The sequence below is a fragment of the Heliangelus exortis genome, chromosome 6 (assembly GCF_036169615.1).
Source record: "Heliangelus exortis chromosome 6, bHelExo1.hap1, whole genome shotgun sequence".
Taxonomy (NCBI): Eukaryota; Metazoa; Chordata; class Aves; order Apodiformes; family Trochilidae; genus Heliangelus; species Heliangelus exortis.
Window position 1 is genome coordinate 1830908 of NC_092427.1, and position 16379 is coordinate 1847286.

At 46.3% G+C, this 16379-nt stretch overlaps 1 protein-coding gene across 1 annotated transcript; it reads left to right on the forward strand.

The window, feature by feature from the left end:
* Positions 1–257: 257 nt before the first annotated feature.
* On the forward strand, positions 258–14378 carry RND3 (Rho family GTPase 3). The gene is made up of 5 exons (XM_071746370.1): positions 258–646; positions 741–828; positions 9366–9475; positions 11020–11154; positions 13699–14378. Exons 1-5 carry the CDS (start codon positions 497–499, stop codon positions 13948–13950), a joined length of 735 nt encoding a protein of 244 aa, XP_071602471.1. The 5' UTR covers positions 258–496; the 3' UTR covers positions 13951–14378.
* The last annotated feature ends 2001 nt before the right edge of the window (positions 14379–16379 follow it).

Genomic DNA, 16379 nt, shown 5'->3' on the forward strand with positions numbered 1-16379 from the left:
AATATATTCCTGACAGGATAACACCGCCGTGCGGTGGGTCCAGGGGGGGTTGTGCTGGGGGGGTTCTTTCCTTGGGGCTGTACCGGTACCGAACCCCCCGAACCCCCCCGCCCCAAATCCGCGGGGTCCGGCGGGAGTTGCGGTGCCGCTGGGCTCCGCTAGGGGGCGCTGTGCGGGCAGGGGGCGTGGCCCCGCGGCGGCGGCGGGCGGTGATTGGCGGCTGCGAGGCTATAAAAGGGGTGGGGCGGCGGGGGGACAAAGCAGTCAGCGCGGGACCGGCGGAGCGGGCGGGTTCCCGCGGCTCTGCCCCTTCACCTGCCTTCTGGTTTTGTTGTTTTATTTTTTTTTTTAATTTTATTTTTTTTATTATCGTTTTAGTCCTTTTTTTTTTTTTTTTTTTTTTTTTTTTTTTTTTTTTGAGACGCAACCGGGTGTATTTTTTTTTTTTTTTTTTTTCCTTGTGGCCGGCCGAAGCGGGGGACTTAATCCGAGATCAATGAAGGAAAGAAGAGCCAGCCAGAAGTTATCGAGCAAGGCGGTGATGGATCCCAACCAGAACGTCAAGTGCAAAATCGTCGTGGTGGGGGACAGCCAGTGCGGGAAGACCGCGCTGCTCCACGTCTTCGCCAAGGATTGCTTCCCCGAGGTGAGACCCGAACCGAACCGGGTTGGGCTTGGGTCCGGGGCGGGGTCTCGGTGTTCCGGGTGGCTTAGGGCTGACCCTGTGTTGTCTCCGGCAGAGCTACGTCCCCACCGTCTTCGAGAACTACACGGCCAGCTTCGAGATCGACACCCAGCGCATCGAGCTCAGCCTCTGGGACACCTCGGGTGAGCCCTTCACACCCCCCCGAACCCCGGGGGTGGGTTCTGGGGGTCCGGGGCTGTGTGTAAACGGGTGAGGGGAGGTTCAGGGACCATCCCTGTGCCCCCTCTTCTCGGGGGTGCCGGGCTCCAGGTGCGAGCTGCGGGTGCTTTTATGTTAAAAAAAAAAAAATGAGGGGTACTTTAACGATTTTTTAAAAAATTATTATTATTTTTTTGAGAGGGAAAAGGGCGCGGGCAAAGCTCCCCGAAGCGGTTTGTCAGCATTGCAGGGGCAGGGCAGGGGGATGTGTTCTCGCCTGCCTGGCTGGAAGGGGCTTATCCGGGGAAGGTCCGGGGTTACCTTTGCTCCTCGGTGCCTGGGACACCTCGCTTCACCTGGCAGAAGGGTGAAGAGGTGTTCAGTCTGCTCAGGGGAAGGTACAGCAGCTCACAGCCTCCTTAACCGCCTGGTTTTCCTTATAAAATGCTTTTAGAAGCATTTTTAGGCAGGGGAGCCCGGGGAGGAGGTGGGCATCTCTGTCTCTCTGAGGGTGCAGAAGGAGCCATCCTTTCCTACCATCCTCCTCATCACTCTGCCACTCGTGGCCGTGTCAGAACCCCGGGTTCCCACGCCTCAGAGGCTGAGGTTCCTGGTCCTTGCCTGCTTTAGATCCCACGTTGGGCCAGGAGCTCCTCTGGATCCTGCTCTGGTGAATAATTGGGCTCAGCTCGGTGCCAGGGTGGTGAGGATGATGAGAGGATGTGAACTTGTCACCTGGGTGCTGGAGAACTCTGCTGCTCTCTCTGTAGCTGAGTGCACAGGGAGAGGTGCTCAGGGGTGAATGACACCATGAACCATTAATGAACATTAACTCCACGGAAGGGACTGGGAAAAAGCTGGAGGAATTTGAGAGTAGAGCACACAAACCTTTTTTTTTTTTTTTTTCTCCTTTTCTTTTTTTCCCTTTTCTTTTTTTCCCTTTTCTTTTTTCCCCTTTTCTTTTTTCCCCTTTTCTTTTTTCCCCTTTTCTTTTTTCCCCTTTTCTTTTTTCCCCTTTTCTTTTTTCCCCTTTTCTTTTTTCCCCTTTTCTTTTTTCCCCTTTTCTTTTTTCCCCTTTTCTTTTTTCCCCTTTTCTTTTTTCCCCTTTTCTTTTTTCCCCTTTTCTTTTTTCCCCTTTTCTTTTTTCCCCTTTTCTTTTTTCCCCTTTTCTTTTTTCCCCTTTTCTTTTTTCCCCTTTTCTTTTTTCCCCTTTTCTTTTTTCCCCTTTTCTTTTTTCCCCTTTTCTTTTTTCCCCTTTTCTTTTTTCCCCTTTTCTTTTTTCCCCTTTTCTTTTTTCCCCTTTTCTTTTTTCCCCTTTTCTTTTTTCCCCTTTTCTTTTTTCCCCTTTTCTTTTTTCCCCTTTTCTTTTTTCCCCTTTTCTTTTTTCCCCTTTTCTTTTTTCCCCTTTTCTTTTTTCCCCTTTTCTTTTTTCCCCTTTTCTTTTTTCCCCTTTTCTTTTTTTTTTCATAAGGCAGATTGTGTAGATAGCTTGGTAATGTTGAACTTAGCAGCTCCTTCTAAATAGGAAAGCAGTCCTAAAGCACTCCTTTGACCAGAAATGAAAACGTTAATCCCTTCTCTAAAGAAAAGCAGTTTAGGCGGTGAGTTGGCTTTCTTCTTGCTGTTGAGGAAATGATTCCAAATTCTTGCAACACTGTTACTGGGAAAAGGCAGTCTCTGTGCCCACAACCAGTATCAACATAGCTCTGATTATTTTTTTTTTTTTTTCTTTATCTTATGCCAAGTAAGATTTGCAGACTTCTCGAGTGTGTCTGGTTTGAGCTTTCATCCTGATTACCAAGCTGGCTGGAACGAGGAAGGGCTTATTAAAAATTAATAGTCAAGTTATTTTGGAAAATTTTATCTTTAGCTGCTGAGTTACAACACAACTTGCAGGCCAAGCTGTTGGACGTGGGAAGGTTTGGAATCTTTATGTCAGAGGCTGGGGGACACCCATGTAATGAAATATTCTCATGTAATGAAATATTCTTTAGCACTTCAAAAAGACAAAAGCAGTGGAAGAAACACCTGCCAGCCTTTGTGTGTGCCTGCCATCCACTCAGGCCTCTCCTGGAACTAATAGAAAATTTTGGGGCCAAGGCAGAAGCTTGCCCAAATTTGTCTGCAATCTGAAACTGGAGAGGAAAAGGGAAGAGCCAGTGCTTGGTCTGATCAGGTACTGGTGACCCAGTGGATCCTCTGCTTGGGGGACTCTCCATAACCATCCCTTCTCACTGGAGAGAGGAAACACTTCCCAACCCCCCCTTAACCCCATGTAAAATGATAAGGGGCATCAGGAGATAAGATAGTGGTTTGCCATTATCTTCAGCTCTTGGTAATTTATTTTTTACAAGTCTTCCTCCTGGTCCTCTCCTGAAGGAGAATAAAAGTCTGGGATTTTTTTAAAGCAGGACTAGATGGAGCTGACTTAAACAGCACTGGTTAGCTGCCAAATACTGATGGGAAAGAGTGTTCCTTGCAACAGGGGGGAGGAATGGCTCAAGTTATTTGAGGTAAAAGGATGCTATTTAGCTGTGCTTGATTGCTGTGTGCTGCAGGTACTTTGGAGGTGACTGGGTCAGTATTTAGTATTCATCTTAAACCCTCTTTATTTCCTAACTGGGGGCTTGCAACAGGCTGCCTTGCAAGCTCACTTCTGACTTGAGTTGAAGGAAATGTTGGGTTTTGCAGGGAATGATCCTTTGGAAGGAAGCTGCTGCTACTTGGAGCATTTTTTCACTTACTGAGAAAACGAGGAAAGCTGTGGGCATTGTTGTAGTTGTGTTGGGGTGAAAACTGCCCTTGCTGTCATGGTTTGGTCATTTCTATAATAATGTGCTTTTTCCTAGAGGACTCTTAAGTACAAAACGTAGAGTGTCACCCAACTGAGGGAGCATTTTAAAGCTATGGGGAAGTTTTTGTTGTATCTTAAAAAATCTGGGACAAAACACTCTCTTCAAGTAAGAGTGGAACGGGAAGATTCATTATTCAAATATTTTCTGGGACTGTCTAGTTCTGCAAGTCATTATGAGGATTTAATTAGCCACAGCATTAAGGAAAGCACTTGCCAACTTGAATTTCAATTGGGTTTTTTGGACTACCAGCCCTTCTTTCAAAGCAGGAATGTCTGGTTGCAATCTAACAACACCATAAATTATTCCCCTCTGTGGTAACACAGTGTGTCAGTCTGGAGCTGGTTGGAGTGGTACAAGTTTCTTGAGGCTGAAGCTTTGTCTTGCAGTCCTCTTTGTCTACCATAGGCATGGTCTCCATGGGCATTCTCAAGATTTGGGGTTTTTCCATTAAACTGACTACTTTGGAGCTTGTGTTTCTTGCTACAGCAGCAGCTGTGGCCCAGAAATCACACACCATTAATGAGGTTTGCATACCTGTGGCTCCCTAAGACATATTTTAGTGTCTTTTTTTTTTTTTTTTATTGGTCAAACTGTGCAAACTGTACTGGATACTCCAATAAAATAATTCTCAACAGGGCCAGAAATACTTATGTGCTGCTGAGGATTAGCATATAATTAAATCCAGAAGGGCCTCAGAGCTTTAAATCAGGTTAGCTTTACTGCAGTGGGGATGTGCTCTATGTATTCAGTGTCTGTATAGAAACATAGTATTAATTATCAAGTTTTTTGCTGAAATCTGTCAGAAGAGCTCTGAAACATAGAGGAATTAAAGTTGCTGGTTTCCTCAGCTGGCTGGCAAGAAGCAGTGTAAAGGAAATGTCAGATTTCTCTCTTTGCCTCCCAGTTCACTTCCAAGTTGGCTGTATTGCTCTATTGGCTCTATTTTTATTTTTTTTTTCTCTTTCATGGCAGAGTCTTGATCGGGTTTGTTTGTTGTTCTTTTTTTCCCCTTTAGAGGGAAAATAATTAGAATTGTTAACTGGGAATGCCCACTCACCTACCAAGCCCATGTTTTCAGCCTGAGCTTCCATCAATATTGTGCTACTCTTGTGCTTGGAGATGATGCATTCTGTGGTAATGCAGTGATCCTGAATCCTGAATTTCTCCCAAGCAGCCCAGGTGGATTTGGAAGGAGACAAAACCATCAGGCAGTGAGTCAGCTAGCAGAGTGACCACTGCAGTATTTGATGTGTTTTCCATGGAGCTGATAATTAGTGAGCCCAAGGCTTTGGGAGGGCAGAATTCTGCTCTTCATCTGTTGTTCTTTCAGTTGACTGGAGTCCAAAGGGCTACAAAGACTTGTTTGCTGGTGTGTAAATAGTAAACTCTTCCCTGCTCCTCAGCACCACATCCCTCAGGGCAAGCAGGATGAGCAGGACCTGCCCAGGTCCATCTCCTGAGATCCTGGGATCTGGTACCCGAGCTGCTGGTGGGAGCTGCTGGTGGTGGCTTTGGGAGACAAAGGGAGCATCAGCTCCTGCCCAGGGAGGTGGTGGAGTCACCATCCCTGGAGGTGTCCAAAAACCAGCTGGATGTGACCCTTCTTCAGGACCTGCTCTTGTAGGCATGGTGGCTTTTTTCTGGGTTGGTGGTTGGATTTGGTGTTCTTGGAGATCTTTTTCCAACCATGGTGGTTCTGTGATCTTAGAGAAGTACTAAGCCATCAGTGTAGATTCTGCTGTTTATTAAAATAGCAACTTTTAAGCCCAAGCTTGGTACCTTCAGTAGACCAAAGCTGTTCATATTGCTGGGGAGGGGTTTTATTTCAGTTGAAGAGCTGATTTTAGGTGGTACCTTGCATGAAACAAAAGGTTTTAAAAGTAGACAATTCTTAATGTTTAAATTATTTTGTCTTCAATTATTTACACTGTCACACAGATTAAAAAAAAAGGGGGGGGGGGTGAGGGGATGTATTGCAGCTGGAATATAGTTCCACCACAAAGTAAAATGAGCATGATGAATACAGCATTATTATTACCTAATATTATTAACACAGCATTATCAGCAAATCCTTGATAAAACAGGAAAATGAGCTGTGTGAGCCTTGGCAAAAACGTTTGATTTTGCAGGAACAGAATCATAAGCACAAATAAGCTTTTTTGGTTGGGTTTTTTTTTTGTTGTTGTTGGTTTTTTGTACCATAGCTGTAGCTCTCCATTTTCCTCCTGTTTTCTAGGGTTGGCACAGCTTCAGCTCTGCAGCCTAACTTAAAAAAAAAAAAAAAAGAAAAAAAAAAAAAAGAAAAAAAAAAAAAAAAAGAGTGCTCAGCCTTTCTGGGCTGCCTCAGAGTTCTCTGTTCAGACTTGTGCCTCATTCCTGGGATTCCTGGCTCCTGAGGGTTTCTCTGGGCAAGAGGATGAAATGCCAGCTTGAATAGGCTGCACAGCCAGGGCTGCAGCAACCCCTCTTTATTTGCAGAGGAATAAAGGTTCAGTTTGGGGCTGCTGAATGAGAGCAGGAAATTTCCTTTGTTGCTGCTGCAGCCCCAGCAGCTTCCATAGCTCCCATTTGTTCTGCCCCACTCCAAAGGAGGTGCCAGAGATTCCTCCCACTGGGAAAATGCCCTGAGTCTGCCTCAGCTTTTTCTCACACCCGGGAACCTTCAGAAGGAAAAACCTAAAAGAGAAAAGCAAAACCAAAACAAAACCCTCAAAACAAACAGGGCTGCAGCTGACACAGTAGAAAAGAGGCTCAGGGCTGGAGGTGGGGGCTGGATGTATATATACATAAATATAGGCTGATGGACTTATATGGTGTGCTGGATCCCTGGAGCCTGCTGACTGAGAGGATAGGTATGTGTCTAAGGAATTAGTTTCTGGGTGAGGCTTTTTTTTTTTTAATGATCTTCAATCTTGCCCTTACTTGCCTGAGCTGAGCTGGGGAGCTGTGCTAGCCAGGCAGTGGTTCTCCTCTCCCCAACATGCAGGATGGTGCTGGGCTTTGGTGCTGCTCAGCTCTGCAGGTGGCTGCTTAAATGCACCATTCCTCTGTCCAGGGTAAATAAATTTGGCCTCGGGGCTCCAGGAGAAATAAGTTGGCCCTGGGGCTGCAGGATGGAGGAACAGCACTGTAATAGCAGTGCTGGAGGGAGCAGGGAAATAATTAGTAGGAAATAAATAGGGCAGCTGGGCTGGTGAAGGGATCCAGCACAGGTCCTATGAGGAGAGGCTGAGGGAGCTGGGGGTGTTGTAGGTCTCTTGTAGGGTGTCACAAGTGCCCCCCAAAAGCCCTGGGGACCTGTCTGGATTGCCAGGAAGCTGAACAGGAGCCAGCAGTGTGCCCAGGTGGCCAAGAAGGCCAATGGCATCCTGGGCTGGCTCAGGAACAGCGTGGCCAGCAGGTCCAGGGAAGGGATTCTGCCCCTGTGCTCAGCCCTGGGGAGGCCACAGCTTGAGTCCTGTGTCCAGTTCTGGGCCCCTCAGCTCAGGAAGGAGATTGAGGTGCTGGAGCAGGTCCAAAGGAGGCAACTGGGCTGGGGAAGGGATCCAGCACAGATCCTATGAGGAGAGGCTGAGGGAGCTGGGGGTGTTGAGGCTGGAGAAGAGGAGGCTCAGGGGAGACCTCATCACTCTCTCCAACTCCCTGAAAGGAGGTTGGAGCCAGGGGGGGGTTGGGCTCTTTTCCCAGGCAACTCTCAGCAAGACAAGAGGGCACAAGAGGTCTCAAGTTGTGCCAGGGGAGGTTTAGGTTGGACATGAGAAAGAATTTCTTTCTGGAGAGGGTGCTCAGCCATTGGAATGGGCTGCCCAGGGAAGGGGTGGATTCTCCATCCCTGGAGATATTTCCAAAGAGCCTGGATGTGGCACTCAGTGCCATGGGCTGGGAACCACGGGGGGAGTGGATCAAGGGTTGGACTTGATGAGCTCTGAGGTCCCTTCCAACCCAGCCCATTCCAGGATTCTATGATTCTATGAAATACTTATTGATAGTGTGAGCAGAGTGAGCTCCAAGGAAGAGTTAACTCCTGGTCAGCTCAGTTGGATTTCTTGTGAACATAGCACTGCTGAAGACAGCCAACTGCTTTATTTTTTTTTTTCTTTATTTAATTTTTTTTTTTTGAGCAGTTTTTGACAGCTGCCTCTTTGTGAGATTGACATCATTTGTGAAGATGAGCATTTGAATCAAATAGGCTCATTGAACAAATTACCTTCTGCTACCTCCTTTGCTAATGCTTCATTCCCCATGTGTTACTCTTCATTTCAAAAACAACATTCTTGGGATTCTTGACTCCTTCTTCCCAGCATAAAGCTGTCCAACTCCAGTCATCTGTGATACGTTCACACCATTCCCTGCTCTGCTTTCTGCAACAGCATGAGCTGTCTGTCAGTTAAAAACTTGAGGAATTTCTCTAATCCAGCTAATAGTCTGCTCAGCCTCTGAGACCTTACAGCCAATTAGTTCTAGATGGTTGGAAAACTGGTGATATAATTAGCTGATAACCCCAAAACTCTTGAAAACTCTGTTCTCCTTGCATGTGTTCTCTGCTGTGTTTTAGGCTCAGGAGAGGAAAAGACAGAAATAAGGTTATATGACTTAAGAAAACACATCTTAAAGTACATGTTTTCATTTTAAAGCCCAAGCCCTTATCCTGCTGGGGCATTTAACTGTTTAAGCACTCTTTTAAATCAGCAATTCAGTCTCCTCAGCAAGGGAACCTTCAGCAGAGTTAAGGCCAAACCAAATGGTGACTGAGTGACTGGAACTTCCTAGAAAAACTTCCTAGAAAAACTTCTTCCCTAAACCTGTTTCCAGATGATAAAAATCAGAGATCTGACTCTGGAGAGATCTCTGTAACTCTTGCACATTGTGACAATTCTTACAGAAAACAGTGAGACAGCTCTGGGAGTAAAACAGGCACAAAGTGCAGTATTGGACCTGCCTATGCTCCCTCAGATTACCAGGTTATGAGCTTTGATCTTGTTGACAAGAATTTTTATGGGTTAAACCTAAACATTTCTTGCAAGCACATACTAGTTCACAGCTTGGGGAGGCTTTTTGTGGCTGATAACTTGGGTGCCTACCTGCAGGACCTGGAAATTGCTGTCACCCATGACAACTACAGGTGCTTTGGGCACTTGGAACTCTTTGTTTTCAGATGTTGGGAGAATCAAACCAAATTAATTTCAAAACCTCTTTTTTTTTTCCCCCCATGAAAAGCATAACTGTGACCAATCTGCTTTGTAGAAGCCTCTTGGAGGGGAAGGATTTGTTCTCAGAGTCAAATCTCTGCAGGTTAATGCTGGGACTTAAACTTGGGCTGACCCTGTTTTCCTTTCCTTGTTATTTGGGGCATCACAAGCTTTTGGTGGGAGATGGCTCACTGGGGTGCCATCACTCTTCATTACTTGGGAAAGCTGCAGCTTTTGTAGGTGAGGAACAAAAGGGAAAGCAGCAAAAGGAGCAACTGTGGAAGGGGTGTTTGGGGAGCACGATGCTGGCGGGCGGAAAAGGTGGGAGCTGGGTGCTGAAAGGAGCTTTGCTGAAAACCTTCCTGAACTTTCTGAGTGAGGTGGAATGAGTGCAGCAAGCAAAAAAAAAAAAAAACAAAAACAGAAAGAATAAAATAAACAACATTTTGATGAGTTGCTTTATTTGTTTTCCTGCAGGGTCTCCTTACTACGACAACGTCCGCCCTCTCTCCTACCCAGATTCTGATGCTGTCCTGATCTGCTTTGACATCAGTCGGCCAGAGACCCTTGACAGTGTGCTAAAAAAGGCAAGTGTTGGAGAAACATTTGAGCACAGAGCTCTTTGAGCAGCTCCTCTTTAAGCCTCTGAAGAGCTTGGGACCCTTTCCTACCCTGGAAAAGTTCACTTTGTTTCTTTTCATGGAGAGGTGGCAGGAGCCCTCTCTGCACTGCTACACTGGGAGATCATTTGTTTGAAAGGAGCGAATGTTCACTGAAAACAAAAAAAAAAACCCTTCTCAATGCATGCTCAGAGGGTGAAGTAAATTCTCATTCCTCAGCCCTTAGACAGCAGTGAATTGTTGAGGGGGGGTGTGAGGTGCAGGGCTGGGTGCAGCATGGGATTGTCTCTGGCATTCTGTTCCTCTCACAGACAGGACTGAGGAACGTTGCCATGCTGCAGGGATGGTCACAATGTGCCTGCCAAGTGCCTGGCCCTCTGCCACAGCTCTACGTCATTTTCTCAGCCTGGAGTTAGAAGGAGCCAGTGACAAATGCCTCTGGAAGCCTCCAGCAGACAGAGCAGTGGCAGAGAAATGCAAGCCTCTGCCAAACTGCACCATTTTTCACAAAATCAGATCCAGTGCCAGCCTTTTCTCAAGTTAAATCATTGAATTTTGATCAACAGGCTCTGTGTTTGCAAGGTGTCCCCTGCCCCTCTCCTTGGTCACTGGGCATGACTCCACTTTGCAGTGTGGTCTTTAAGGCTCACTGACCTGAAGTTCCCTTTTATTCTGTCCCTGGGACCAGCAATTCTTGTGTCATTGGGATTAAAGTGACACACAATGCTTTGAATAGTCTACAGAAAATACTTCAGACTTTTCTCACCTCTTAACTGTTCCAACAAGCATCTGGAACTCCCTTTTTCTTGTCTGCCCCTGATAATGTTGGCTATTGATAATGACAATACACTTATTGTGGCCTTCATTCTGTAAGAGATTTTTCTTATTATGCTTCCAAACCCAAATGATATTTGTGCATTTTAGGGATTCTTTGCTCTTTTTGGGCTATGCTGCAAAGTTTGTGGCTTTCTTCCCTTCTCAAAGTAACCACATAGAAAGAGAAGAAGCCCCAGGAGTGTATCACAGGTTGTGTTTGAAGTGCTTGTAGCTGAACCCCTGATGGATTTCTGTAGTTTCAGGTTGTAGCCAGGAGCCAGACTTTAGCAGCTCTTTATTTTGTGGTCCCCCAGGCCCAGCTCCATCACGAGGAACCACTGAGTGTGGGGACACCAGGTCTGCAGGTGGCTCTGGCTGGGTGTTTGCCACTTGTCAGCAGCCACAGGTCTGCAAACCTTTGCTCCACTAGATAAGCAATCTCAGTTCCTTCCCTCTTGATTAGGAAGGCAGTGGAATTAATGAGTGGATGAGATGGGAAGATTTCATCCTTGATCAGGTTCTGCCTCAACTGATGCCTTCAGAAATTGGCTCGGGGGGAGATGCAGCTGTTACACAAGAGCCTTTCCACGTGAAGTGTCACCACTTGTTCATCTTCCAGCTCTTGCTGCTTTTGCCTTCAAACATTCAGCTACCCCAGGATAATAACAACAACCACCCAACCTTTTTTTTTACAGTGGAAAGGGGAAATCCAGGAGTTTTGTCCCAACACCAAGATGCTTCTGGTCGGCTGCAAGTCGGATCTGCGCACGGATGTCAGCACCCTGGTGGAACTCTCCAACCACAGGCAGACACCTGTGTCCTATGATCAGGTATGTGCCACCCCCTGCTTCTACTTAGGGGTGGAAGATAAGGCTCTTTTCTGTCACTGCAGCCATCTTTGTGATCAGCTTCCTGCCTTCTTCACAGCCTAGAAGCCAGATCTACATTCTGGAGGCCAATTGGAAGTGATGAGTCAAGGCAGGAAATCATGCAGCCCCACAACACGTGCTTTAAGCACCCTGAAATTAGGGCTTTGCTGATTGCAAAGAGCCTTTTAAGTGAATTGGAAATCAACTCACTGCTTTTCTGGGCCTGCAGTGGCCAAAACCAGAGCTGAAATGTGACACGTCCTGCTGAGATTTGGCCCTGCTACATTTGTCTTCAGCATCGTGGCAGGCACTGTGTGTAGTCTGACCCCATAAAAACCCCATTTCCTGAAAGCATCTCCTGGGAAAACACCTTGTAGCTCCCTCTGAAGGTGGCAACACCTCCAGGGAGCATTTTAATGACAAGGTGAGGAGTTTGGAGCCAAGCATCAGGAGATGGAGAAACCAAGGGGAAAGGAATCTGGGCTGTGGGAGAGCAGGAGGCAGAGAATGGGAGAACTGGGTAACTCCAAGGTAAACTTCCCCTGGTTACTCACCCATGGATCATGTGCTGCAGCTGAATCATGGGGGTGGTTTGAGATCCACCCTGCAGGCTGTATGAGTGAGAAGGGTACCTCCAGGAGCAGCTTTAGCTGGAGTGTGGATCCTGTGCTGTCAAACAGTTTTTTGATGTTTTATCCACACCTCAGGTTTCCCACCCCAAGGGCTCCCCTGTGTGATTACTGATAATGCAGCCTCCTACAGCATGGTGGAATTAGAAAGTGTGAAGATGCCATAAACTGAGTAGCTGGATTAAAATAGAACATGGGGTGTTGGACTGGGATGGCTTCTGCTGCTTACAGCATTTTTCCACACTTCACTCAGTAAACATCCCTCTGCCTCAGACAATTGTGTGTGAAATTAAATCCCAGGGTTTTTTTTCCTTGGTGTAAAAATTTTAAAGTGTCCTTAAATCCTCCTTACCCTGTCCCTGGAAACATTTGAGGTCAGGTTGGGTGAGGCTTTGAGCAACCTGATCTGAGTGAGGATGTCCCTGGGGGCCTCAGATCCTAGAATCAGAGAATGGTTTGGGTTGAAAGGGACCTTAAGGATCATCAAGATCCAACCCCCCTGCACGGGCAGGGACATCAGGGACATCTCCCACCAGCCCAGGTTGCAGAAGGTCTCATCCAACCTGTCCTGAGACCCTTTCAGGGATGGGGCATCAGCAGCCTCCCTAGGCCACCTATTCCAGTATCTTAACTACTCTCATGGTGAAGATTTGTTTCCTAATATCTAACCTAAATCCACCTTCTTTCAGTTGAAAACTCTTGTCCCTTGGCCTTGAAAGGTCCCTTCCCCCCCAAGCCATCCTGTGCTGGTGTGACCCCCTGTCCCCAGTGTGCCACTTCCCTGCCAGTTACACCCCAGCAAACATTGCTGAGGCTCTGAGGTGTAGGAGTTGAGATGTTTAACTGTGGGGAGGGCTGGTCCTACAGCCTGATCAGTCCTTTATCAGCCACTCCCTCTTCCAATTGATAAGAAGGTGCCTGCTGCAGAGGTGGCTCTGACTCTTTGGGTGCCATCAGCCTGGCACCAGAGCAAAGGGGAGGGGTGGGACTGACTTTTGCCTCTATCTCAGGCTCCTGAATACCTGAGGGAGTGACACATCAAGGATGTGGTTGCATTTTGTAACCTGCTAGAAAGGTTTGTCCCTGGCAAGTAAAATGCCATGGAAATAGCTCATGTTTTTTTCACACAATTGTCCTCCAGTAGCAAAACCCACAACAAAACACTTGGGGCATTGCCATCTGCCAGAGCCTTGTGTTGTTTTCCTTGTGCTGCTGGAACAACTATCCTTGCTTTGACTCTTTATGCACTTAAAATCCAAAAAAGAAGGGTTTGTATGACCACTGATGCCCTTCCCTATTTTCATTTTTTTGTTGTTGTTGCTTGTTCCCTAGCTACAAGTTAAGAGAACTCACCCTGACCCAGAAACCCAGAGCACATTTCCCTGTGAACTCTTCCCCCTTCCCTGATGTCTTCCAGCTCAGGGTCACTTAATCAAGGCAGGCAGAAGACAATTTTTTGATAGCAGGCTTAAATTTGGAAACATCTCCAGACTTTTCCTAGGGAGGATGTGATTCAGGGCTGTAGGTTTTGAGGTGTGAGCCTGAAACTGCTGAACTGGGTCCCACTCAGTGCCCTCCTGGCTCCCTGCAGCTCTTTGCAGGTCACTCAGATCATCTCCTCTCAGTTTGCACTTATAGGAAGATCCTGTTTAGATGTTTAACTCCTCTTGGAACCCAAGCTCTGTTTATTTTGCAAAAGTAGCTGCTGGCTGGAGTGCTGGAGCTTCAGCTTTGGCTTCTTCCAAAACGTTGTGTGTGGGGAAAACAAGAACTGCAAAGCGATCCTAAACGCTTTGCTTTGGCTCTCTGCAAGGAACTCAGCAGTGATTTGCATGGTTTGGGATTTTTTTTTTTTTTCTTCCTCTCTTTCCCTTAGGGTGCAAATATGGCCAAGCAGATTGGAGCAGCAACGTACATCGAGTGCTCAGCCTTGCAGTCAGAAAACAGTGTCAGAGACATTTTCCACGTTGCCACCTTGGCCTGCGTGAACAAAACAAACAAAAACGTGAAAAGGAACAAATCCCAGAGGGCCACAAAGAGGATTTCACACATGCCTGGCAGGCCAGAGCTTTCCACAGTGGCCACGGACTTGAGAAAGGACAAAGCAAAGAGCTGCACGGTGATGTGAGAGGACTTTGGTTTCTTAGGAGGGAAGAGATGGGAGGAGGTGGAAGCTCAATGAAGTCCAAAGCCACGTGGGTGTTGAATGAGGGCTTGGTGCCAGTGCTTTAATAGAGGCTTCACCTGTCCCGTGGGACTGTACTTAAGGAACTGAGCAGCCAGAAGGAATGGCTGTGATCCAGGTGGCATCAGGAAATCAGAAGGTTGAAGAAAATGCCAAAAAAAAAAAAAAAAAAAAATATTTAAAAAGAAAAAAAAAAAAAGGGAAAACGTTCGAGAATGGGCTGAGAAGAGAGAGAGTGAATGGGAAAGTAACACTGCAAAGGAGAGGTGTCACTGACAGTGCTTGTTTCTTTATTAAGGATCTTCTCCTGGATGCTACCACTTTGTTTTCATTAAAATAATACTTAAATATTTCCTTTTTTTTTTTTTTTTTTTAAAAAAAGAAGACATTATTAATATGCCTTCCTCGCTAAGGAACTATCCCTGTGACCTTATAGTTGGTTTTCCAAAGGATATGATCTGATTTTTTTTTTAGTAGCTCATCATTAAAATGGAGATTATACCCAGGCCTGTGCATCACCAGGAGGAAAACACTGCATGTGAGGAGTCTGGAGTTCTGCCTGCCTCAGGCAGCCCTGCAACCCCTCTTGGAGCACCTTGGTCATGAAGAAAAAACTCCTTGGAGATTCCCCAGGTGCCCTGGCACTGTGGAAATGAAATGGATCAAATCAGGGGGGTGGGGGCAAAACTCCCTGGTGCTGGTGTCAGGACTCTGCCTGTCCATTCCTCTGTGTGGTTGCCATGTGGGGTGGAAATCACCTCCAGTTGTGGTGTGTACTGGATGGGGATGGTGCTGTAAGTTGAAGTGAAAGGTGCTAAAGAGCTCTGGTGACAAATGATCCTTAGTTTTTTTTAAAGAGCAGGAGGATTTGTGAGGCCTTACTGCCCAGCTGTGGGGAAACCCCCAAGACTCCTCTGTTTCTGCTAAGGAGCTGGAGAGCCAGGTGGCTCCCATGCCCCACAAGTGCTGTTTTCATGTGGTTCACTGCAAAAAAAAAAAAAAAAAAAAAAAAAGACCAACCCCAAGAATCTGCAAATGAGCCAGCAGAAATCATCAGGTTCTCTTTTTTTTTTTTTTTTTTTTTTTAAATTTTAATTTTGGGGATGCTGCTCTTGCAGGGGCAGCAGTCTCTGTGTCTGCTCGGGGTGAGGAGAGGGGCTCTGAAGAGCTGTGAGGGAGCTTGAGGGCTCCCTGGTGGAAACTGGATACTGCCCTTAGTCTTTAAGATTAATATATACACATCCAGACAGCAATCCTGAAACCTCAGTGAACCAGTTGAGGCAAATTCCTTTTTGCTTACCCAATGCCATTGTTCCATTAAATAAATCAGCCTTTTATAAATTGGTTGCAGCTGCTCACTGCCTGCCTGAACCTCAGGATCCTCTCAGAAGAAGGATCCTGGAAGCTCTAACCCATGTTTTCCCATAGATGTGTCCTTAATACTTCATTTTTGAAGTGTTAAAGCTGTGTTTGCCTTCACCTGGGGCTAATTCCCCAAATTCAGGCTCAGTTTGTTCCCAGCACTTGGTTTCAGCTGGTAAAAGAAGGGGGGAAAAAAAAAAAACAAAACCAACAAATAAACCAACTCACTCATTCCAATTATTTCCCCCAAAAGACATTTTTACCACCACAAAAAGCTTTGGACTGATGCAAGAGTGTGCTTAGGGCAGTATTACAAAATAGCTGGTAAGTGCTTTATGTATTTAAATGTTGTGGAAGAAAAATAAGTTATAACTGTTATAAAACAGGACATTCATTACTTTTTTTGGTTTTTTTGTTTTTTTTTTTTTTTTAATTGTTGAAGTCACTTTGTATGTTTGGTTAATGTTTCTGCAGTATTTATTAAAATACCTTTTTTTTTTCCTTTTGAATTAAAAAAAAAAAAAAAGAAAAATAAGCAGTTGACTTGTAGTGGTAATGTGTGGTAGTTCATTAGCACTTCAGGTGGTCTGGACCTGATTGTTCTGAGCTCCAGCCCAGGCAGAGCTGGGGGTTGGAAGAGAAATCAGCTTTCCCCTTGACCTGAGTTCTGGGTGTTCTGAGGTTTTTGTGGTGTTTCCCAGAAAAAGTTTGGTTGGGTTTGCTTTGCCTCTGAATGCTGCTGGCTGAAATGGTTTCTGTGCCCAGCTTGGGGCTGGGAACTGGGGCCATACAAGAACTGTCACTGGGGAACTCTCACCCCAACTGGGGCTGTTGGGGTTGCTGTGGCTCCTCTTGGGGTGTCCCAGTTACACCTGCTGGGTGGCAGCACCCTGACTGGTGCTGGGTGGTCATCACTCACTGTGGAGTTCTAGAATCCCAGGTTGGAGGAAGCTCAGGGATCATCTGGCCCAAACTTTCTTGGTGAAGGTTGAGGCAAGAGGTTTTCTGCT

Excerpts from the sequence above, each read along its gene's own strand:
- RND3 (XM_071746370.1), top strand. The coding sequence starts at position 497 with ATGAAGGAAAGAAGAGCCAGCCAGAAGTTATCGAGCAAGGCGGTGATG. Across the intron at positions 9,476-11,019 it reads TTGACAGTGTGCTAAAAAAG|TGGAAAGGGGAAATCCAGGA; the intron begins GCAAGTGTTGGA and ends TTTTTTTTACAG. Across the intron at positions 11,155-13,698 it reads CACCTGTGTCCTATGATCAG|GGTGCAAATATGGCCAAGCA; the intron begins GTATGTGCCACC and ends TCTTTCCCTTAG.